Below are 26,660 nucleotides of genomic sequence, written 5' to 3' on the forward strand. Positions count from 1 at the left end.
ACACTTACAGGCTTCTTTAGAGGAATTAATTCACAATAACCCACCCTCTTAAATAACCAGAAGCTAAAAATCAACCAATACATAACAAATCCTGAAATGAACCCCTCCCATTTTATAAAAAATGCTTCCTCACTTTAAAATCCTCCAGCTACTATAAAAATCTCTATACTTTGATAATTCAACAATAATCTTAATACTTGAATAAAAACATATAATAAGATAACGTATTTACAATTAAACATATATAAGTGTGAAAACAATATAAAACATAGGACATGTTCACAATTTAGCAGCTCTCAATCTCAAAACACTGTTAATGCTAATGTGTTCATTTAACCCTGGGTTTTTTTCAGCAGCTAGTTTAATCTGCCAAAACAACTCCCTGTACTCCAACTTGGCCTCCCAACAACCCACCCTGGGATCATGTGACACCTGTTCTAGCACCAAAAATTTAAATTTCATGTCCTTACACATCTTGGAGTGTTTGAAGAGTGCATTAGTCTCTTTTTCTTTTACAATATCGTATGTGTGCTCATACACCCTTCTTTTCAGACATCTTTTGGTCTTACCAATGTAAAAACTCCAGCATGTTTCACACACTGCCAGATACACCACCCCAGATGAGTTACAATTATAGTGCCCAAGAGATTTTATAACATAATTCTTGGCCGGTAAATACATTTCTTCTTTATCCGCCTTGTATCTACATTGATTACATGACCCACACTTGTATGTACCCAACCTTTTGTTATTTGTCAACCCCATGCCTTCTTTCCTTTTTTCAAACCATTCTTTTAAATTCATGTCTCTCCTCCTTATAAATTTATGTTTGACTGGAATAAAACTTTTTATTTCATCGTTAACCGTTAAGTATCCTCCAATATTTATTAATGATACTCTCCACTTCCGTAGATGTTGCCAAATAAGTGTGTGTAAAAGCAGCTCCAAAATCTTCGTCAGTGCTTTCTTTATTAACTGTTGCTGCATTACCTAAACCCAAAAGGGGGCTATATTTAACATCCTGGTCCCTCATCACTTCATTAACCAGGCTATCAATAAGTGGACCTGGATAATTCCGCTGTAGAAAAAGTTCTGTAATAATTTCCACTTCCTGGACAAACATCAGTTTATATCTACACATTCTGGAGGCCCTGATTTAATTGCCCCTTCACTATCCCCTTCTTCGGGTAAAATGGGTGTCCACTGTCGTAACGCAGATAACACTTCACAATGCTGAAATCCTGAAAGATCAAATTTCATATGGCCGAGACCATATGATCAAACTTTCAGAAACCCGACATTGTGAACGAAGATCTGCATACAGCGTGGAATGAGAGATTTCCCTTTTCCTCTCTGTAGTGCGATCTCTGAGTTGGAATATTTAAGCAGCAGGGGTGTAACATTTGAATTGTTTTTTTTTTTATTTGTTTCGGAATTTCGATATTCCGAAACATCGATCATATGACATTCGATGTTTCAGAATTTTGAGATTCTGAAATTAATCCATATATATATATATATATATATATATATATATATATATATATATACATAGATAATTCCATATGGTATAATTTAGGTTTAGTTGACATCTCTTTAGTCAACACAATTTGGTTGACCAAGCAGATGGTCAATAGGTGTGCAAGGCTGCATTATTCTCAGGGTTGGAGAATATGTCCTTTCCTTGATTTTGTGCAGTCTTGGACTTGTATAATTAATATAGTGTATGAGGGGGGGGTCCCCCTACATGGGGGTGCAGGGGGGCTTGCCCAGTGCAAAAAAACTATTTTTTTTTTATTTTAATTTTGCATGTGCAGAGGTCAGTCATTGGTGTATGCATATTAATGTATCAACATTTGCACTGTCAACATTAAGCACATTGCTGGGTCTGCCAAATATTTTCAGTAGACCCATATATATGTGTGCATGTATATATATATATATATATATATATATATATATATATATATATATATATATATATATCTATATAGTTTCACTTTACAATCCCAAAATATGGAAATATTGAAATTCAGTATCTCGAGACTGTAAAGTCGAACACTGAAAAACCCGAAACCCCAAAAGCACGAAATTCAAAATCGCAACTGCCCACATACACAATCCACACACAAACAAGCACACATATACCTTCCTCCCTACACTACAAGCCAAAAAAACACACACAAACACAACAAAACAAACACACGGGCGGACCCTACATATAAGCAGGGGGCAAGATCCCCTGCACCCTCCCATGTGGGGGGCTGCACCTCCATCAACCCCGCTCTATATACATATATATATATATATATATATATATATATATATATATACTAACTCTGAGGTTGCACTAAAAACATGAACACACAAAAACCACCACTACACATTCTACACTCCCCTTGCACAAACACACATTACATATGTACAAATACCACCACTCTCAACACTTACACACTCACAATCTTACCTATCTACCCTAACCCACACCTCAAAACTTCCAACACACTCATGCACACTAAAACCCCTACCCAAGAACCCTAGTAAAACATCACTTACCTGAATATCTAGCTACAGTCACATACCACACCTCACATCACGAACACAGGGAACCCCACGGCACATAACGTGCTTCCACAACTGCGGAGTCGTCATTTTCGCATTCTGCATTTCTGCATTCAGGATTCTGCACTTTCGTGCAAGTGCATTTTTGACATTTCGGTCTCGAGCTACTGAAATTCGATATTTCAGTAGTTTGAGATTCTTAAGTGAAACCACACACATGCATATACATACACATAGACATAAACATATACATATACGTATACTAATAGTAAGCTTTGCCACTAGCCATTAAGGGACTAATTAGGAACAAACTAATGCTGACAGAGGTAACTTTGCTAAAAGAACAGAGTGGCACACCCAGTTCTGTGTAGAGGCCATTTTTTTCACATATTAAAGTTTTGGGAGTTTTTCAGTTTGTTATGGCAGAAAATCCCCGAAGTATTTTGTGCTGCTTAATATTTGGAAGATACATCAAAACATATGTTTTCTTATAAGAAAGAAGCTTTGTGGGGTGGCCACGGTGGTGCAGTGGTTAGCAGTTCGATCCTCGGCTGGCGTGCCTTCTGTGCGGAGTCTGCATGTCCTCCCTGTGGTCGCATGGGTTTCCTCCGGGTGCTCCGGTTTCCTCCCACATCCCAAAGACATGCTGTAGGTGGATTGTACACTCTAAATTGGCCCTAGGTGTGAGTGTGTGTATGTGTTTGCCTTCTGTGGAAGGTTAGGCACCGGGCTGGCAGCTCAACACTGCAAAACTCCACTGCCAGTCATGAGCAGACAAGGTGATCCGCTGTGGCGACCCCTAACTGGGAAAAGCCGAAAGAAGAAGAAGATAAGAAAGAAGCTTTGTGACCTGAAATGAGAATCCCTAAAGTGCTCAGCACAACCTATTTGAAAGGTAAAAAGCAAACAGAGGGGTAGAAAGACATTAAGTTTTGCCTGCCAGTTGTGAAGAGCAGGGTGTGAGAAATGAAGTGTTACGTTTGTATAGGAATTTTCCAATGAGCTAGGAAGCTCCAGCTATGTCTAACAACCTACCATACAGAGTTTGGATTATGGTCAAAAGGGATTGCACTTATTTTGCCTTGAGCTGTTATAAAATTACTAAAAAAAATATACATTGCTTTCTCTTTCTGATTTGAGCCAAGTTAATGCCGGGAAACATGTTCACTAAGGCAAGTCAGTTATTTGTTTGGAATAAACAGAAATCCATTACAGAAGCCTGCATTGTAAGACCACCAGACTAAAAAACAGTTTCTTTCTGCTCTCCATTAGACTGTTGAACTCTTGGGAAAAACGAACCATGACATCTGTTACATAACTAGCCTATTAAGGGGCTTATTTTATGGATGTGCAATAACCACGTGCAATACTAAGGTAGCACACCTACACACTGAAGGACTGTAAAGTGCAATATACAAACTGCAATAATTCAGTCTAATCATAGATGTGCTGCTATTGTTTCAATTTTGCTTTGACAATATTACCTTTATATTGTTCCTTGTCTTTCTTGTCTCCTGTTCTGGGATGGGTGTGGGTCACTGCTGTCCTACTTTACTTACAAATTGCTACTTATTAAATTTCTGCTGTGATATTTTATTAATTTTTCTCTCTGTCTATATGTGCAACTGTTTCCTGCATTGAGAATAAAGCATTGTAATTTCGTTCAGCTACACTGCTGTGTAGTTCTAAATGACAATAAAGTTTTCTTTGACTTTTGCTGAAAATGATCTGATGCATGCTTTTCCTAAAGGCAAATAGCAGTGCTATGTTACATATCATAGACATAGGATCATAGCATCATAGGAGGTTACTAAGCTAATGGCCCTAGGGCCCTTACAAGCCTAACCAGGTTCTACCCTTATTTCCACAATTAGCCCCTAATGCCCATGTCCATGAGGGATACAGGTGGAATCTCCGGGGTGAATTTACAGTTACCCATCCAATCATCCAGGCTGCATTTGAAGGGGGCCAATGAGGTGCTCTGTTTGACATGAAGTGGGAGTCTGTTCCAAAGGTGTGGCAACCTCTGGGAGACAAATCTAGCCCTCCAGCAGGTTCTATTAATGTCACATCCCAGGTTAAGCACTTTAGAGCGAGTAACCCATGTACCATTTGACTTCTGGATATGCAGCATTTCCAGTAAAGCAGGGTCAGAGATTGCCTTATATGCAAGGCAGAGATTACCTCTGAGTAGTCTGTATGAAACAGAATAAAGTGACAGTGATTTTAGATGATCTACATAAGACAGATGCTGAAGACCTTGAATTTTCCTTGTGAGGAACCTTTGTGGTTTCTCCGATTGCTGCAGGTGCCTAGAAAGTTACATACAAAAGAGGCATTGTGCTCAATTACTGGCCTGATAAGGGCTGCATGTCCTCCCCGCAGCCGAGTGGCATTCAAAAGACATGCGTAGAATGGGTGTGCCTTCATTGAAGGTTGGGCATCGAGCTGGCACCTTGGCACCATAAAAATCTACTGCCAATCATTAGCAGACCGGAGTTCCACTGTGGCGACCCCTAACCAGGAAAAAGCTGAAAGAAGAACAACAGGGAAGTTATAACTTCTTTTTTCTGGAGGCAATGTCCTTACTTATGAGATGAGCAATATAGAATGGACTTCTTACCACTGTGGAGACATGGTGATCAAAGGTAAGATTGCTGTCAACCTGTGTGTCCAGGTCTCTCACCACTGAGTGCGTACTTAGGGCATTGTTATTGATGTGGTAGTTAGCAGGAACATTGCTCTTACTAAAAGGGATAATACTAAATTTTTTGCATTGAGTTTAAGGCCATGACTTTGGCACCAATCATTTGTTTGTGTAAGACCGTCTTGTAGGATGTTGACATCATTTAGAGATGTTTATGACCGCTCCCAGTTTGCAGTCATCAGCAAATTTTGTCAGCCTACAGATCCTTAGTTTTTGCTTGTACTTTATTGAAATAGATTCCAAAAAGTAGAAGGCCCAAGACTGATCCCTGTGGAACACCACCGGTTACAGCTCTGCTGTTGGAGGTAGATTCTCTATTTTGACTATATGTGTCCTATCAGTGAGCCAGTTAGTGACCCATTTAACAATATAAGGGTTGATGTCTAGCTGAGTGAGTTTGTCAATGATGCCTGAGTGGGGGATAATATCAAATGCATTGGCTAAGTCTAAATAGGCTGTATGCACAGATTTCCCCTTGTTCAGGGCCTTGGTGACTGTCTCAAAGAAGTCCCCCAGGTTTAACAGGTATGATCTCCCTTTGACAAATCCAAACTGAGTAGGGTCAAGTGATTGGGAGATTACCTCTATCTTGGCATGTGACTTGTTACTTGTATTTAAAAAGCTGTGTCCACAATGGCAGTTTTTCTGATGAAGTCCATGTAATTCAGACAAAAGTGCTCATTGTTGTGGAATAAAAGAATCTTGGTTTCACTACTGTTTCCTTCTTTTGATTTTTTGGTAGGATTACTTTATTTTCTGTTACTTAAATTTGTAAAATTGTGTGAAGAAGTTGCAAAATGTCAGGTACTGCTAAACTTTTCTTGGAAAACTTGAGAATTAACAAGCACGGAGGAATATTGTGTACAGAAGCTGTACTTTAATAACCACTAATGAAGTATGTGTCGAGATGCAGTGATAAATATTTGTGAATTTTGTATAAGGAGTATTGCAGAATTGAAGTAGAGAGTCTTCTAATATAACACATTGGTGAATTTTGTGTGTGTGTTGACTATGAAAAAACTTGGCCTCAACAGACACACAAGGCCTTATCATCCATAATCAGTATGCTTCTGATATTATTGAGATTGTATCTGTTGACCTCTGCCAAAGCACTACAGCCAAGCAGCAAGCAAGGACCACAACAAATAAGTATCACACAAGAAGATGCAACAAAGTATAACAATTTTAGAACAAGAAATTAGTAACCTGTCTAGAGACAGAAGCCTTAATCCTGCAGTTCATAGTACGCTGGAACACAGCCCATCAAGCCCAACTACTACTTGCAAAAGCTAAATCCTAATGTTGACATGGAAGCATTTCTCTTCACCAATAAAAAAGTAGTGGAACAATTAGGTTGGCCTACAAGTCAATGGGCAAGAATCATTGCAGCATTCTTTAATGGAAAATCCCAGGAGGACTATTTGGTCATAGAGGCCACAGACACAAAAGACTAGAAGAAACTCAAAAAGGAAATCTGTTCAGAACCAGAGTTATCTGTACTATTCATATACACCTGGCCCTATACACCTGGAAAATTGGCAATGTCACAGATGTTTGACGTGATCATTCTGGCCCACAGGTGGACTCAGCCAGAAGAGAGTTCAGCTATACAGACTTTGGAACTTGTGGTGATCATCCACTGTCTCTGAACCTTACCCCACCACATCCAAAAGTGGGTAAGTCAAAGGAGTCCTACCATAGACAAAGAACTAACTGACTTAGGTGAACAGAATGAGGTAGCCAAAAAAATGGCCCTAGCCACACCACTGGTGACCTACTCATTGTCTGCATTGAAAACGTCCATAAATACTGTTTTTTGAGGTAGACTGAGTAAAATATGGTATATGGAAATGTCCACAATGTTTCCTGGGATGCAAACCAGAGAAAGAGGGCATATGGAAACACCTGTAATGAATTTTAAATGAGAATAAAACCCAAAGTAATGGTGAACATTCAAAGCAGTTTATATATGTCATTAGTATGGACATCTAGCAAAGAAGTAGCCTACTTTGAACCAATGCAATGTAATAAGTGGACTAGATTAAAGACAATCTACATTTCTGATATCTGGGGTCTATTCACCCATAGAATTGTACATTATGAGTAGACGGAAGACCTTTAAAGGTCTTACTTGGCTCAGGTAGTATGGTGTCATTGATAAATTAATTCCAGATTCATAGCAGTCTTAAAAATCCTACTAAGAAAATGGAATTTGTGTGCATACATAATGGTAAAAGAATGTATTATATATTTCATGCAATCTGAGAGTCATGCTGCTCAACTCTAGAAGTCTAAATCTCAAGATGCACTCACTCGAAGCACTCATCAAAATGGAGAACATCAACATTTGTGTTGTAATGGAGACCTGGTTTAAAGCAGCAGAAAGCACCCCTGTGCTACCAGGCTATAACTCATTCCTCACATTTCAGCCCCGAAATATGGATCGATGCTCCAAAGGTGGTGGTGTCTCCATATTCATAAAGAATATATAAACCCCCAGACCTAATAGCTCAGCATAATGCATCTGAGATACTTCAGGTACAACTAACACTGGGTAAGACGGCGATTCAGGTCATAGCCTGCTATAGGTTCCCATCCATATCCCTAGACTGTCACTCCACGTTCCAAAGCACCCTGGAATCTATCAAGGTCCAACCCAACACTCTCATACTAGGAGACTTTAACTACCCTTCCATCAACTGGGAAAACTACTCAAGCACCAATACACGGGCCCAACGCTTCCTGGAATACATCAGTTTCAATGCCCTGGACCAGTTCATTCTGATCCCCACTAGAGGAAGCAACATCCTTCACCTGGTTATTACTAACATGGGTGACTGTTGCTCTACACCCATAGTCAATCCCTCCCTGGTCAGATCTGACCATAAACTAATCACCATGGAAATCCACATCTCGCCCACATCCCCCACAAAGGTAACTACCTTGATAAACTTCTCCAAAGCTGACTTTGGACTCCTGAAAACAGAGGTGGCTAACTTCACGGCACCCATGCCAATGAAAAATAGCTGCATGACTGCCGAATCATTTAGCAATGGAATGTACGAACAAGTACATAAATGCATGGAACTAGTCATACCCAACAGAACCAAGACACTCTCCTCCAAAAAAAGGAAGCCAGTCTGGTGGTCCCTTGCCATTAATAAACTCTACAACAGAAGGAAGAAACTGTTGCAGAAAAAGGTGAAGTCCCAAGACTGGAAAAACTCCCTTATTAGCCTCAACAAAAACTTACGATTCCTCATCAAATCCTCTAAAGCCAGCTATGAAGGCAGAATTGCAGCAGACACTAAAAACAATCACAAAGCCTTTTATAGCTATATCAAGAACCTCCACGGCAATACCCAGATGTGCTCTGAGTTACTGCACAATGGTACCTCCTATACTGAGCCAACAAATATTGCCAACATACTGGCTGACAGATTCAGTGCCAACTTAACCACTCTCTCCCCCTAAAGGACCAATCAAATACCGGAAGAATGCCAGGCACCCAGCATTACTGCATCCCATGTTAAAGCTGCATTCTCCAAGGCCAAGAATACAGCTTCCATGGGACCTGAAAATATCCCTGGCTGTGTTCTACATGAACTACAAAGCGAACTGACACCACATCTGTGTGCCCTGTTCAGTCACAGCCTCATCTCAGGCTTTGTCCCTACTGAATGGCGCACTGCTACAGTCATCCCTCTCCATAAAGGGGGAGCAACTACAGACCCTGGGAATTATTGCCCCATTAGCCTGACAAGTCTGATATGTAAAGCTATGGAGTGCATCATCATGGACCTGATTAACAAAGATACAGGAAATCTCCAAACTCTTGACCCCATGCAGTTTGGCTTTGTGAAAGAGAGATCATGCCTGCTCAACCTGGTTGACTTCTTTGAGTCAGTCACCAGGGCTGTGGATGAAGGTAAGGCAGTGCATACAGCCTACCTCGATCTGGCCAAGGCCTTTGATACCATTCCTCACTTGAGAATTGTTGATAAACTCACTAAACTAGGCATCAACCCCTATATCACTAGGTGGGTTGTGAATTGGCTCAAAGATAGAACACACAGTGTGAAAGTAGCGAACTCCAAGTCAGACTGTCAACCAATCACGAGTTGAGTCCCATAGGGATCAGTCCTGGGTCCTCTCCTGTTAGGCATCTACTTCTCAGAAGTCCAGGCCAACACAAAGGCACTCTAGCTGACCAAGTTCATAGATGACTGCAAGCTGGGAGCCATTAACTCCCCAAGTGTTGCAGACATCCTGCAGAAAGGCCTCACTGAGACCAATGACTGGTGTCGAAACCATGGCCTTAAGCTTAACGCCAAAAAATGCGTTGTCATCCCCTTTGGTAAAAACTCAGTTCCCACTAACTACTGCATCGATGGGAGCCCATTGAACACGGAAAGCATTATAAGAGATCTGGGGCGCAGGTTGAGAGCAACCTCTCCTTTGACCACCACATTGCCACTGTGGTCAGAAAGTCCTTCTATGTGGCACATCTCATTACCAAGGGTTTTGCATCCAGGAAGAAAGAGGTCATCATCTCTCTCTACTCTTCCCTCATTAGATCAATCATCGAGTATAATGCCCCATTTGGCATGTACCTCACTAGACACCTGCAACAGCTGGAGAGGCCACAGAAGTACCTTACGAAGAGGATACTAAGCATTAAACACATGTCCTACATGGACAGACTCAAAAGACTCCAGCTATTCTCTGTCTCATATCGCCTACTTAGAGGTGATCTCTGCTTGACTTACAAAGCCATGTCTGACCAAGCTCTGTTAGAAAGGTTACATCTAAAGAAATCCCACTCTCTCCACACCACATGCTCCAGAGACTTCAGCCTCATTGCCACAATCAATAGAACATGCTGGAGGGACAGGTTCCTCACCCAGAGACTGCCCATGCTCTGAAATAGACTTTCCATACATGACAAGCAGAGGACCTCGCTGTCCCTCCTCAACAGAAATCTTGATGAGTGGATGGGTAACAGAAAGTTCACTCTGGGGATCACTCCAGTGCCTCTACTCAATAGAGGCACTGGGAACTAACGTTGGGTGGCACGATGCCAGGGCAGTTCTATGGGTTAGGCTTGTAAAGGCTCCAGGGCCATTGGCCTAGTACACACCTATGAACCTATATGAAATAAAACCTACTAATTTTAAAAGGATGATAGATCTCTGCATAGGAGTCATCTCCAATTTGTCCCGTGACAAATAGAATATGACTTCCCCTTCTTCTTAGACCTCTCTTCAAGGTTAGACAAAGCTTCATGGGATTGCTTGCTAAAGAATGTAACTATATGTAAAATGAATGAACTAGAATTTTACAAATGTTGCCAGCCTAGGTATTTAGCTAAATACCATCCAACATTGCCTGGTTCTTTGCAAAATAATGGCTGTGACACTGTTAACACTGAATTTCAGTTTATGCTTAATACTGCTGTAGATTCTATATAAAGTATAATGTATCTAATTACTTATTTCAGCTCATACAAGATACTGATTTAAACTTCACCTGTAATGTTTGTAATCATGAGACCTAACCAATCAGTGAGGTGTAGGATGAAAGGGACTGTATCTCACAGTATACACAGAGTTTAAATAGGAAGAATGCAAAGTTTTAGCTTGTCTTTTAGCAAACTCTTAAATCATCCCAGTGGGCATAGAGTTTGTAATCTGCAACTCTTAACACTGAACATTAAATCCTTTAGTGTTTCAAAGTGGGAATAAGTTATGTCAGACATATACAATTATGCTCTCTTAAGTCTGAGGGTTCTAGTCAGTCCAGAGTTCTTAATTCAAACAGTTGTCACAAGAGTAAGGGTGAGTCTGCCATGAGATCTTATGAATAATTTTGGAATATTTATGTTCCTGTCCACATGAACAGAGGCTGCTCCAGGAGCACTGATTAGTACATAACACACTGCTATTTTTATTGTGGCAAAACAGACATGGGGAAGTCTTTGGGAAATTTTAACAGCAGTACACAATATGGAGTCTGAGTGTTGAATCCAGTATAAAGATAAGAGTCCTAACAGACAAGCCTATTGCCATGGACCAGCAAGCATTCATGGTGTGGCTTTGGCTGATTAGTTCAGCATTAGTAGTAGGATTTGAAAATAGCTATGAAAGGGTTTATTCAGAAAGAAGCAATGTTAAAAGATTTAACTATGCTTACATAAGACATTGAAATACTCAATTCTGAGTAAGTAAAATGGCATTTATTTCAGTTGTTGAGAGTTTGAAGTTGAGTTTTTAAGTTTGAGTAATTACAGTCAAGTACTTGGCGATCCTTGTTATTTGGAAGTTACAGTAAAATGAAGATATTTCTTTTAAGAAAAAAGTATCATGATCCAAAGTGAGAAATGTTAATGTAATCAGTGTTACATGCTATTTGGAATGTAAAAGCAGGATAGAAGGTTTTTTCTTTGGGCCATCTAAAGAAATAAGTGACGGCCCTAAATTGCCTGTCCAAAGTAAGGCAAGAAAGGGGCCAGCTGACTAGTTGTGAAGAAAAGACAGTTAAAAGTGAAGCTTTGAGTTTCTAGGGATAATTGAAAATTAAATAGAAAGTCTCAATTATGTTTAGCAGTATAAGAAACTAAAAAGAAAACTAACTGTACAGAGTTTAGCTTGTCCTCAAAAGGTTATGTGCTTGTTTTGCCAAACTGCCTTGAACTATGCTGAAATTACTAAAAGCCAAAAGGCATTTACAATTAGATGGTAGACAAGGTCTTTGCTATTTGGATCTGCCCCACTGTGCACAACAAAACAATTTTTTAATCTAAAATCCTAAAATCTGTAAAATATTAAATGAGATGGCCACCAGGGTTATAGTGTCTTCAAGCACACCATTGTTGTCAAACAGATTAAAGGATGCAAAAGGATGCATACATAAGAATCACTAATCAATTTCTAAGTGTAGCCTGACCGTATGAATATGATGAAACTGCATACTGCTGACATGAGTGGTTACATATTACATTATCGAAGTTTCAGTACTTCGAATACCATATGGGTGACATCATATGATCGAAGTACTAAAACTTTGAAAATGTAATTAAAAAAAAAAAACAAACAAAAGTAAGTGCTATGGGCAGTGGGACAAGCCCCCCTGCACCCCGTACCCCCTACTTAAATATACCAACTCAGAGATCACACTTTAACAGAGTTAAGCACTGGAAAGGGAAGGTTTCCCTTTCCTACACTGTAGCGCGATCTTGGAGATGGTATATTTAAGTAGGGAGTGTGGGGGGTGCAGGGGGGCTTGCCCCCCTGCCTACACCCTTTACTTTACCTCTTTTTTTAATACATTTTTACGAGCATTCGAAAATGTAATTGTTCGATCATTAGTGGTTGACCTTTAGTGATTAGAACAATTGCATTTTCGATGTTCCAATAGGAACCCGACATGAATACCATCCACTCCCACAAATTGACTTCACACTGTGCAACCTTCCAAGCAGAGTTTGTGGCCTAGCTCCCTAAACCTCTTTTTTCACCTCTCTGACCAGGTTTCAATGCTTTCCCATACACATTGTTCCACAGTAAGTGCACTTTGAATAACTTCTTACATTCACATGCACACACATATATATACACACACACACACACACACACACACACACACACACACACACACACACACACACACACACACACACACACTAACTTTTCAGGGAATGCTGGCAATATTGGTAGTAAACTACCTCCACCACAGATTATAACCAAAATAATAGTGTGTGACAGAGACGTCTGGCCTATTACAGCTGCATGCCAATAGTTTGCTGCTATCTAGCAAGCTTTTTAGAAGTGAATTTAAAAGAATAGGTTATGAAATACAATTAGCAGTTACATATACAAACAAAAATGAAATTGCATAAAGAAACATGAAATAACCATTATGAACAAACAGAATATAAGAAATAAAATACAGTCTACAGCTAGAATTTACAGCTAGACCTTTTATCTATATATCTGAAAGAATTCATGAACCTTAAGTTGAACTGCCTCAATTATGAGGCATAGAGACACAACTCACAAATTACAAGCTGCATGTTAGCTATTCTTCACTGTCTCTTCGTTCTTCTCACTTATAGCTTTTCTATATAGAAACCACAGATACACTTGAGGAAAGTTTAATTTTACATCCTAATGAGTTTGTTTACTTGCTGTTGGTTAGCTACCTCCTTAACACAATTATCTAATTATTCTTAAATTGTCCTTTAGCTTCCCAGCCTATGAACAGTCATAGATCTTGTAAGCACAGGGCAGAACAATTACATTTCCCAGTTTGCATGTCTGCCATACATAACTACTGCAGCTACTGGCAGAAGGAACATATAGTTTCAGTTACAAACGCTGTATAACCGTTACAAACTGTAAGCTTTTTTATACATTTCATAGGAGAAGATCAGAAGGTCACACATCATTTGCCACTGGAAATGTACATATTGTAGATTAAATTGTGTATTTATAGTTTACCTGCTGCAGGTTTTACAAGACTTAAGTCCAGCTCATATTTCTGCTGCATACTTACTCCGAGAGCTGTGGCAGATCTGCTCTAGACATCACAACATTGTTTTCTATTTCTAATCAGGGACAACAAAGGTTACCCTGCATACTTGTGTTTTATCCCACTGAGAATTGGGTAAAAGTAAGTGTTTTGCAAGAGGGCTTCTCATATCCTTGCATCTCTGAATAAACTAACTCCCAGACTGCAAAACTTCCATAAACCCAGTCTTCACTGAAATTGTCCTGATGCACACAAACTGCTTTTTCACAAACAGAAAGAGATGAAACAAACAGCTTATTCCTGTTCTGATAAAACCATAAATTCAAAGGGCTTTATGGAACCCTACCACAGAATACTACAGGTTGGAAACTCTTTCCAGATGGTGACCTATACTTACCTTTACATTTTACCCATACAACTTGTGAACAGTCTTTTGTTTTTCATGGCAAAATAGTCCAGCTGCAGTCACCAGGAATTCAGGAATTCTCCCAGTGCTAGGCAATTTGGCAGATCAAAAAAAAACAGAAGCTGTGGATCCAGAAATGTGATTTATTTCTGATTAAAAATGCAAGTGAATAGCCAAAAGGCCTGAAAATGCACAATCTACACATGTATGCATTATTAAGAGGAATAAAAATGATAATAATAGTAATAACAATATGGTAGGCTCACTGGACACAAAACCATTTTTCAGGGGGAACCCAGAAGCAATGTCTTGTTAAGGCCTCCCTACTTAAAATGCCAAGTGTCAACAAGCCAAAAAAAGACCAACAATCCAGGAAAATAGAACATTTCAAAGATTGTTCTTGTTCTTTAAATTTCTTTTTTGCAGGAGTCATGACCCCTGCACTTCCCACACCACCAAACATATATACCAACTCTGAGATCGCCATACCTTGGAGAAAAGGGAATATTCAAAGAAATAATAATTTCAGACTTGGTATATGTAAGTCTGATTTTTGGCCATTCAGTCTCTGCATTTTTGGACTCACTCAAGCAGGTCCCAACATTTCAAATAGTTACATGTAAGTGATTGTTTCAAGGCTACATAATAGGCAAATGAGGGATGCGGGACTAAAACACTGTACCACAGGATCCTACAGTTCCCTGACTTAATCCCCTGTGCCATCTGTATAGGTAGAAGCCATGAAAGTATTTAATAATTTTATTTTTTCAGGAAGGAGAGAAAAACAAAATAATTATCATGAACCTAGAAGAAAATGTCATGTAAACATTGTGTATTCTTTACAAGAAACACCAAAACTCAGTGTTAATTGTACATATTTGTTACTGAGCTAAAGAACTGAGCCAAACACAATGAATTTGGAGAGCTGTATTGCTCACTGATAAGAAGTAGAAGAATTTATAAGAAATAGTCAAACAAGTGGCAAGCTTTTAATAAAAGCAAATATGACCTTACAAAAAAGTTGTGGATGCATGCAGAGTGACTGAAACTGCAAATGTACAGTTAAATTAACTAAATGAGGGAATAGAAAATGATATGTTATAGTGTGAATTAAATCATATAGTAAAAATGAATCATAAAATAGCTCTGTGGCATAGTTGGATGAAGCCCTGACTGCAGTCCTGGTTTCCTGGGTTTTCACAGTGGCCTGGCACTAAAAAAGCTGAGGGATGAGTGTTTGTTGGTGGCTAACCAACCCCTGCATGGAAGGACATGTGATTTTTGTGTGCTGTGTTTGCCACCAGCAAATGGAGGGTTGCAGGTGCTGAAAGTCAGGTAAAGACCAGAGACATGGATTTCATGCTACTAAGCTGTTTGCAGTAAACATAATTAGTATATGGGTGACAGCATGAATACATAAAGGGAAACTGTTGCAGATACTCACTGTGAAGTGAATGCCTATGTTAGCCTCAAACAGGGTGGATTAAGGGATAGCTGAACCTTTTCTCCCTAAAATACAGATATGAAAGGCAGTAGTTGTGGTGAGAATGGGTAGTTCACTGGCCTTACGACAGTTAGGTATAATTCTTATATGTGAATTGTCCCAGGTCCAGTCGGGGGGGGTTTAAGACTTGATTCTCAGGCAAGCCATGACTGGATACAGCAAAAGCAGGACTGCAGATTATGGTGACTAAAAGAGGATGAGTGGGGACCAAGGTAAACCAAGCTCCCTTCATGGCTGCCTGGATGAAGGTCATCTAGATTCTCTCTCTTTCTCTCTCTCTCTCTCTCTCTCTCTCTCTCCAGATACCTATCTGATCATACTGGTGAGGTGGTAATAAGCAAACTTCCCCTGGTGGGATGGGATCCTCAGATGGGTATTGCGGTGCCATCATATAGGGCAGAAGTGGAATGAATGTACAAGCAGCCTAGACAGAGGCTTGACTGTCAGTAGGCATTAAGGTAAAAAATTGCATAAAAAATTAAGCATAAAGTGAAAATGACCAGTAACTGTGCCATTGACAGTGATAAGAAGGAGAACTGTGATGTGTATGGAAAGTATGGCAGAGTTGAAATTCAAGGGTTATGTACTAGGTTTGACTATAAGTACAATAGAAAGTAGTTGCCTGCCTTTAGCCAGTTGTGTTGAAGTTGTGGTAGAATCATTTTAAAAGAAAGATGTGCAAAAGCAAAAAAAAAAGTGTTTCGTAGATTAAAACATGAAAACAAGCTGTTTGTAAGCACTATTTAAACAGAAAGAAATTATGCTGTGGAACCATAATAATGAAACAGAGCATCAAGATAATCAGTCTAACTGGTAGCAAGAAAACTTTGTAATTTATAAATTAAGTGCTGTGAATTTAAAGTAGATACAGGTGCAGAATGTAATATTAAGTCAGAAAATACATTAATGCATTAAGGCTGAAGTTGCTGAAAGGAAACAAGATGCACATTGCTGACATATGCATGACAGCAAGTAATATGATTGGATCAGAAGGTACTGGCAGACAACTATAAAAATAAAAAGCAAAAAAAAAACTTCTAGAAATAATTGTAATAATTAGGGAAGTTAATTTGCTTAACATTTTGGGTCATTTGATTTGTGAATGTTTGGGGATAGTGAAACATATTTGCAGTGTTCAAGCACAGAGCACCTGTATAAAGGAACAGTCACAGAGTTGCAAAACCATCTTGAATATTGCACAGTTCCATAGAAAGCATATCTTGTATGACTATTCTGATTTATTTACATGCTTTGAATTTTACCAGGTTAACTTCATATTTACATTGTTTATCCAAACTTGCTTGTTTTTTCCTTATCTTGATTGAGTATTTTAGCTTGAGATATCCCTTACTCACATGTGCTGTAGTGATGAGTTTTGGCTTGATCTTTGTGTTTTTTTCTAAATTCATATTGCCTCAATGCCCGCTAATCATCAAGCAGCCTCACAGTATTCTTAAGCTCTTTCATTCTCCTACATTGGGCCTCCCTATTACGAAGGTAACACCAGATTGGGGAGGCAATCATCCAGGCAGTCATGGTTATTGTTTGTGCCCATGCCTGCATCTTGACAATGAGGCTTGAAGTATGTAATTTGCAGCACTGCAAAGACTACCACACCTTCCCAATATGAGTGCATGTTTTTTTATACCTACAAATGAAGGCTATCACCTAGCAAAGAGCTTGGTGAGATGAATGCCTACCTTCTGGCTGCATCTGCATCTTCATCCACCCTCTGAGGGATCATGGCAATCTGTAGCCTACTCTGTTTCCCTCCCCATACCAGCTCCAACATACACCTAAACGCCATTAACTGAACCTGAGTCATCTGGCCATTGTCAGAACTTTATCTCTGTATACCACTACCTCAGCTTTAGGCATCAATAGGCTTGCTTTTGGTGAGTAGCATTTTGCTATGAAGTGGGTATAACTACTAACAATGTGGTGGGTGCTGACAGTATGTTTTGATGAGAGACTAGCTTCCAAATTGTGCAGTATCTACTACACCTCTTACATGTCAATTCAGATTGTAGTGAAAATAAGTGGCTGTCAGTGGGTGGGGACTGTGTGTGGACCATCTCAGGGTACCTAGTGAGATGGTGCCTATGAAGCTACTTAGGGGGTTATTGTTTGTTAGATCTTCTATGTATATTCTTTGTCAAATTGTTTATGCTTACTTATAAATGTAAATAATTATTTGTATACTGTACATTGTTTTGTTACATTATGAAGTAACCCTGGCTGAGCCTTATAACTGATTGATCAGTGTTCTACCCTGGTAAATAAATTTAAATAAATAAATAAAATAAATCTATCAACCTACTGGCTGAAATGAGCAGTCAGGTGACACCGTCAGATTGTGCTAGCAAGATGTGGCTTGTCATTGTTTTACAAACTGTGCCTTTTCTTTACATTATTTGCCTTGCTGTGTAATGCAGGTAATATCGGCCTTCATTGTCCTGTACTTACCTTCAGCTTTTATTGCATCTAGTGGCAGGGAAAATAAGACTAACTACAAACATCTCGATTCATTGAATTTTCTTCGGTCAAAAGCCAGAAATGTAATGGTCAGTGTAAAGCAGGAGCCACAGAGACACGTTTCTAAAAAAATGTAATAAACAAGATTTTGCACAGTTTTAACTTGTTGTCAGTTTTTACATTAAATAATTATGTTCAGTGCCAGATGCTAATAGTCTCTCTGCATTTATTTTGGCGGTACATTTATAAAATCACTGCCTTGAAAGTATTGGGTAAAACATTGCAAACAGTCAAAAGGTTTAACCCAGCCAATATATTAATTCAGTCTTGCAGCTTTGGCTACTTTTTATTAAGTCACAAAACAGCTATAGCATTGGTAATGTTTACAGCATTCTTTGACTTTCATAAAGACAGTTTTCCTAACTTAGGCCCAGAAAATCTTCAAACAGCCAGAAGGGAGTTTTGCATTTTCTGTATAGAGTCAGCTTCCATGACAGCATTATTCCTTTATAGTATGATGAAGTGATATTTCTGCTTTGAAATATGATCACTCCAGCTACTGAAGAGGAAGCATAGGTCAAACTTTTGGGTAAAATAAGTGATGGTCCACACACAGTCCCCACCCACTGACAACCAGATGTACATACAGGACTAGATAACATGCAGTAAGCTTATCCTGTTGAATGCCTTCAGCAGCTGAGATTCATTAGAGACTATCATTAAAATACAACAGGGTGACAGGACAATTCAATATTAAATTAGATTAAATATGTGGGAAATAACACATGAAGAAGAATATGGACAGGTAGGTAAATATGCAAGTTATCAACCTGATCCTATATACGTGTGTTTGTTTTCAGAGAATTCCATGAAAGTGACTGCTGTCATGTGTAACCAACACAAGAATTAATTGTACTACAAAGGAAAACTACACAATTATGTTCAAAAACCCCTTTCAAGCCAAGGAATCTTGAATCCAGGAATATGTTCAATTATCCAGTCCAAATATAAAATAATTAAAATTTCCATTGTCATATATTTTTTTGGTTAAGACTCATAATTATACGTTACCTACAGTTGTCTTAAAAGTCAAATTTTTTTTGTTTGATTCATAGTTGTCAGAAAACTAGATACTCTGTTTAAGAATGTCCCTGCTCACCAATACATTTTTGTCATTACTACTTCTCCACAGACTATCTAGTTCCATGGAAACATTTTATATAGGATAAGAGTAGTGTTGTTCTTGCTGGACCTGATACTGCTGTATATTTAATGTCTAATTTTCAGCATTTTTAATTACCTTGCCCTACCAGGCTTTATTTTTATCTCTTTTAAAGCATTTTGTCAACACAGACCCATTTAGTATGTTTTAACATGGCTTTTTTAACCATGATGACTATGTTCTCGTACTCAGTCCATCTACATGCCAAAAGTGCTGGTTAAATATCAAAGCTATGTTTAGCCTTATAGCAGCCCCATTCATGAGTATACAGGAGAGAAGATGATAAACTTGAAGCTGTTAAATGCTGCTAAGTGCTACCCTATGCAGATTCGTTGAGTGCCCTTTGGATTCTACTGTAGGTTGTGAATGCAGCTGGCAGTTTTAATTTTCTGATTTCACAGACCACAGTAATTATCAATGCCAGTTTCTCAGAAACCAGCTAGCAACAAAGCCAGTAGTGTATACCTATTTAAACACGACAGAGATGAGAGAAGAATAATGCAATACCGAGTGTGCCAGAGAGCTACAGCTAGCAACCTGCTGATGTTACTGCTTAACGCCTGTACCCATCTTCCAGTTATCCCACATTCCTATGACAGTCATTTGTTTACTGCTTTACGCCTGTACCCATCTTCCAGTTATCCCACATTCCTATGACACAGTCATTTGTTTACTGCGTACCCATCTTCCAGTTATCCCACATTCCTATGACACAGTCATTTGTTTACCACAGTCATTTGTTTACTGCTTTACGCCTGTACCCATCTTCCAGTTATCCCACATTCCTATGACACAGTCATTTGTTTACTGCTTTACGCCTGTACCCATCTTCCAGTTATCCCACATTCCTATGACACAGTCATTTGTTTTGTTACTGCATGTTATCTGGTCCCGCAGTTCACTCCATTTGTCCAACAGCCTCCAAGGCAAATAGTACTTCCTCTCTCGCCCCTGATCCCCTATTTTTTTTTTTGCCTTCAGATCAATTACTCTGAAAGTCCCCTTAATGATTTTGGGGACACAGACCAAATGCACGCTTCCCTCCCACCTCCTTAGGTGAACACTCCTAACTTCTGAGCTTCTTAGGCTAAAATGCAAACTAATAATAGTCAATGAATAGGTGTCCTTACTGCAAATCAAGACTGTTGTTAGGGGAAGGGTCGTGGTGTTGTCGACTTCTGTATGAAGTAGGATTTTTTTAAGGGAAGGCCCAAAAGACTATTTTTCTGATACCTATGGGGAGACTTGTGACTCTTCTATGGTTTAAGTGAAGCTTGGTATAACACAGCCTGAAAACATGTATTCTAGAGGAATCAGTAATGCACAGCTTAACAGACTGTACTTAGTTATATTTAAATGACTATATTAGGAAAATAAGTCGTCTTTTTATAATCACCAGTAACATTCAATATAACAGTGGTAACATTCATATTTATTCTTGTAAATTGCCTTTTATCACTTCATTGGCCTAAATAGCTATCATAGAGTAGGGGAAACAGGGAAGATGAAAGGGTGCAGAACAAAATCTAAAGTAGATTCAAATATGTAAGAAGTGAAGTTAAAAAAGAGATGTAAAAAACTACAAAGCCAGATTAAATTAAATCATCTTTTAACTTTTATACTCTGTGCCAAAGTGCTGGGGTTTATAAGACCTATGATGTTCTGAATATAAGGCATATGAGTCTGTCTAGGTGTGTTGGCACTGAATAACATATCACTCTACATCGGCATATGCAAAACATTGGGTCTATATTAGTCGAACAAAAACCAGAATGCGCAAATCCACTTTGAGTGACACAAAATGAGCGAATGTCGCAAACATCGAACCACAAAAAAAAGTAAAACACGAAAACATTTACTAACTGTTTTATGCAGGGGGGCAAGCCCCCTGCACCCACACACCCCCACTACTTAAATATATCAACTCTGAGATTGCACTCCATTGAAGTAAAGGGGAGAATTTCCTATGGCGATTTCTGTTCATTCTTTCGATATTTGCGACATTCGCTCATTTTGTGTTGCTCAAAGTGGATTTGCGCATTCCAGTTTTCGTTCGGATAATATAGACCCCAAAACATCTGCCTGTTTCAGCAACCAAAAAGACTAGTATCAGGAATCTCACAAGTAATGAGCAGGAGAAACAGGTGCTGACTTTGAGGGAACATGGGCGAAGTTCTTGGCTAGGTTTATAAGGGCCTCTGGGTCAATAGCCTACTATCATCCTATGAATGTATGAACCTAGCGAAAGTGATAGCGCTAAGAACTTGCTCCAAGAGTAGAATGAGACAGTATTCAACATCTTTCTCTCTGAGTACTGATAAGGTTTGTCATGGAAAGAAAGATGCAGAACCACCAGCTAGACCACAGACAAATGCATATGCTGGAAGGTTTCACCAAAGTAAGGGACATCCAATCAGGTGGTAGCAGGACAATAGTCACTGCCCCTTTCTGTTTCAGAGATAGCATCAATTCATTTCTGTCCACAAGGACTCAGAGGAAAAATAATATGACAAATGATCCCTGTAGTACTGATACTCACCATTGTGACATGACTAGTGGAAGGAGGCATTAGTATGCTCTCAAGGTGTATGACTGGCATCAAACATGAAAGGCAGTGCAAGAACAATGTGGCAACTAGTGAGTGAGTGATTGTGATTGGTCTACATGGGCCCCACAGTGATATGAGTTAATATTCTCCAATCATGTGCTCCATAATCTGTTCAGATTTGTCCCAACAGGTGTCAGACAAGTTGCACAAGTCTGAACTGATGGGTGTAACCAAGCGCCCTGCTGGAATAGCCTGCAGAAGTTTGCAAAACCCTCACTAATGGGTCTTCTAGTGGGGAAAGTAAACATCAGTCATCCTGAGCTCAGCTTCAGTGTTGAAGATTTTTTTTGTGAACTGAAGGGGACAGTCCTTCTGAGAAAAAAAAAAACAACTGTTATCGTATGCTGCATCATGGGAATTCAGCTCAAACAACACCTTATCTCACTCTAAAACTGGATGCCAGCATGATACCTCTCAGAATGCTGCACTGCTCATCTGCTGATGATGCTTGACCCCTCAGTAAATGTGGGGTAGGTCAATGCCTATAAAGGACCAAGTAGTTTGACCATGTCCTGTCCTTCTACTCGATTACCTTCTCATTCTTCTCCCCCACCCCTTCTTGGTATTGGGTGGGGGGACCCCTGTGTCAATCTCTGCACTGGCTAGTCACCACTGCAGACATCTTGCTGGTGTCATGCAAAGCCTTAACCTTCTCTTTTGGTCTCTGATAGGTGACTAGGTCCTTATATGGTAAATGCATCTTTCATGCAGGTCTTGGCTGGAGAAATTACAAAATGCAGGCATACATGGAAAGATTCTGTACATCTGGCTCTAAACACAGAAACTTTCCCACAAAGTACACTAGGATTAATATCTGAAATGCACAAGCAACAAGAAAGAATGGCACCATAAGGCCAGGTGCACTCAGAATGGTGCAATGACATCACAGAGTACATTTGGGGAGGTTGAACATGCTACAAAAAATGGTGATGGAGAGCAATGAAGATTTGGTAAAACAGTTTGCAAAATTACAGCCACTCCTAACTGCAGAGAAGGCCTCTCAAAACAAGATCAGACAGTTTTTATTTTCACTGCTATCAACGCCACGTTACCAGTTATAAATACATTACAATGTAAAACATATTGCACTGTTCCCTCACTCACACTATAGCTATGGATAAATAAAATGTCTTTGAGACTCATTACTGTAAGTCCTTCACATGTAACTATCACGGAATATACATGACTGTAGAAATTTAGAAACACTTAAGATTGTATGTCTTCATCTTTCATGGTTTCCTTTTCTGTCTCTCCTTCTGCACAGGGTCTGAAGCCTATGGACTTTAATGGACTATCTGACCCCTACGTTAAACTCCATCTACTTCCTGGTGCTTGCAAGGTAAGAGAAACTAGTTAATGCATTCTTTTCATCAACAATTATTATTTATGGTTTTCCAAATAAGCCTTTAGGAAAAGCATTCATCCAAGGAACACTCCCAGGTTTCTCAAGAGGAATAAACTATACAAATGAGATGAAATACTATTGAAAACAAAGTATACGGTGCAACTAAAAAAAGACAAACTGTAAGTGTACATAACTGATATAATCAATTAATAATTTGTACCAAGAGAATAATGTGAAACAGATTCCATATGATAGTGTCAACTAGCTCAGAGTATAAATGGGTGAGAAAATAGAGTCTAAGTCTGCCATAAAGGATTTTATGAAACAGAATTAAAAAAGATTCTCTCTAGATGTAAAGTGTCCTATGGTGAAGTGCAAGTAAGGTATGTGAACAGGGTGACATGTCTGTAAAAACAATGAACATGCAACTAAAAGGATGCAAGAGGAAGCAATGGGTAGAAAAAACAAATGACCAAACTGGCAATGGGAGAAAGAGTGTATGAAGTGTAACAAGTACTAAGTGGACAATGGTGAAAAAATGGCAGGCATCTGGAACGGCTAACTCAAAACTGTTCCATTTGTTAGGACCCAATGAACTTTAAATGAATCACTGACAATCTGATAAACTTTGCATGCCCCCCAACCTGTTTTTCTTAATGAGTGTAGTTTTATTCTAGAGGTAAGTAGAGCTTCCATGGTTCCAGTGATGGTGCAATGTACTGCTGCCAAGCAACACTGCTGTGCACCTGTGATGAATGAAGGCAGTCATGGCAAGATCAATGTATGCCCTCTTACAGATGCTATTGCAAACTAGAGACAGCTGAAGAAGAAGAACATTAACACCTTACTCACTATGTTGAATACTATCACATATATTGATTTTGCTTCCCATCCACATTTGCTGACCGCTGCCACCACTTTATCAACTTCAAAGTAATCGCAAATACTGTGACGAGTAATTTGTTTATGTGTTTTATTTATTTGTATTTGTTTTCTAGGGTAGAGCACTGATCTTCATGGACCTTTTCCAGACTGACGGGAGCAGAGTCTGGTTAAGTGACTTGCTCAGAGTCACACAGTCAGATAATGAAGGCAGAGTGAATCAAACTTTGCACCACTAGACCACAGCAAACAGCTCATTAACAGCTCCTTAATCCTCTAAGCCACCTGCCAGACAAATAAAAGTAATATTATGGACCAGAGACATTTCTCTGGATTTCATCCATACTCCCTCCAGAATGTGGCGGAGACTGGCACACATTAAAAAATGCCTACTTCTGCATAAGCTTGCTACCAGCTGCCTACTGCAACCTTCCTTCTTTTAGCTGTGCACTCTAACCTCCCTTCCAACAGCTGTGCACTGTAACCTTCTGAAAGCTGTGCACTGTAACTTTCCGACAGCTGCATACTGTATCCTCCCTTCTGACGGCTGTGCACTGTAACCTTCCTTCTGACAGCTGCTCACTGTAACCTTTCTTCTGACAGCTGCTCACTGTAACCTTTCTTCTGACAGCTGTGCCCTGTAACCTTCCTTCTGACAGTTGCGCACTGTAACCTTCCTTGTGACAGCTGTGCACTGTAACCTTCCTTGGCAGCTGTGCCCTGTAACCTTCCTTCTGACAGCTGCCTACTGCAACCTTCCTTCTGACAGCTGCCTACTGTAACCTTCTTTGTGACAGAAACCAACTATTTTTTCTTAAATCAGATGAAGCATCATGAGCATGCCCTGCTTTTGCCACTCGTGTTAATCAGATTCAGACTTCTAATACTGCAGGTGGAGGCCCTCTCTTTTTGCACTAATGAACTGGGAGACAGAGCAGAAGGCACGATGTAAGACAAAAGTCATTACAGCTAGATATAATACCAGTTAATATCAATGTATCAGTGATGTATAAAGAAACTCACAGCTGGGGTTACAGCTTATTGTTACTAGTGGTTGTTAGTGCATAACAATGCAACAGAAGAAGCAGTTGTGTCACATTCCACTAGCAGTAGTGTGCAGCAGTAACAAGTAAAGAACTCCCAGGTGTGTCACAGTTCAGTGTGCACTAACAGTGTCTGAGGACATAAGAACAGGTGCTACAGCCTATTGTCATTAGTAGTACTGTGTGCTAAGTAGTTTTCAATGGCACAAGTCACCATCAGTGTGAAATAGTAATGAGTGGCACAACTTATAGGTATGTACGTGACACCGTAAACCAATAAGGTGTGCCAGAGTGTAGCACCAATAATGAATGTCAGTGTGCACCAGCAATGTGTAAAGGATATCAAGTGTATCACACTTGTATCACTAGTGAAAGTAATACCAGCAATGTTCATAGGTAAGTACTAGACTAGCTGCCCAAGGGCCACTTTAAGCCTATTCAGTTTCCCTCAAAGGTGAGAATCAAATTCTGTACTTCACATCTGAGAGGTAAATACCTTAACCATTATTCCAAGAAAATAATTCACTGATGTACCTCACTGCAGTGTTACTGGGGAGCATCAACGTGCACTAGCTATGTACGGGAATCTGTAAGTGTGTCAAAGTTTCACATCATCAGCAAGATTGAGTGCACACCTGTAACACATGAAAGAATTCACTTGTCATTACCAAGTGTCACCAATAACACTTCATGTGTGCTAGTGATAAGAAGGAATTTCAAAGTGTACCACAGTCCAATGTCATTAGTGGGTGTAAGTGTGCCAAAGTAAATGGAGTGGGAGCTAACAAATGTATCATGTGCCAGTATCACTAACACCACTGTGCACTAGCCACATTCCAGTGTCATTGTAAACAAGCAATGTGTAAGAGAGTACATAAATGAATAGCCTGTTGTCTGTACCAGTGATAGGTGAGGGAGCACAGGGCAGTACCATGAAAGGGGAGAAAAGTGCAGCACAGTTTACATAATTAAGATGTAATGATAGCTTTCTGAAAGTTAGTATATTATCAGCCTCTTGTTTTTTTAATATACATTTGTTTTGTTTTGTCTTCAGCAGGCCAGACTCACGGAAACTTGCTCCTTTAGCTGTCACAAATTGGCGCTGTAATAATCTACTGCAAACTAAGTTATCACAGGCCCTTCTGCCACCTATAACTGGTCAAAAAGCTGAGTTTTTTCTTCAAATAAAATGTATTTTCCAGTAAAGACAGCTGCAGCAAGAAATTCTAGTAGATCAGCAGCAACTTGGGTGTATTATAAAACTAAAAGGGTACAGAAGACATGGGTTCCTGTCAAAGTCATGAGGGCCACATTTGCAATCCTCAGAAGAAAACAATGGAAAGTGTGAGTGAAGGTGAACACATACAAAGTCCAAAG

General features: G+C 39.5%; 1 protein-coding gene across 2 annotated transcripts in view; it reads left to right on the forward strand.

Annotated features, from left to right (window-relative positions):
* The window catches only part of DOC2A (double C2 domain alpha), a 1,042,537-nt gene that overhangs the window by 781,228 nt on the left and 234,649 nt on the right, over nucleotides 1–26,660 (forward strand). For both annotated transcript variants that reach the window (XM_044087933.1, XM_044087934.1), the window contains one exon: nucleotides 23,278–23,352. In XM_044087933.1, coding sequence (XP_043943868.1) covers nucleotides 23,278–23,352 — 75 coding nt within the window. The remainder of the gene's footprint in view (nucleotides 1–23,277; nucleotides 23,353–26,660) is intronic.

This window comes from Protopterus annectens, chromosome 11.part0, assembly GCF_019279795.1.
Source record: "Protopterus annectens isolate FY-2018-M chromosome 11.part0, PAN1.0, whole genome shotgun sequence".
NCBI lineage: Eukaryota > Metazoa > Chordata > Ceratodontiformes > Protopteridae > Protopterus > Protopterus annectens.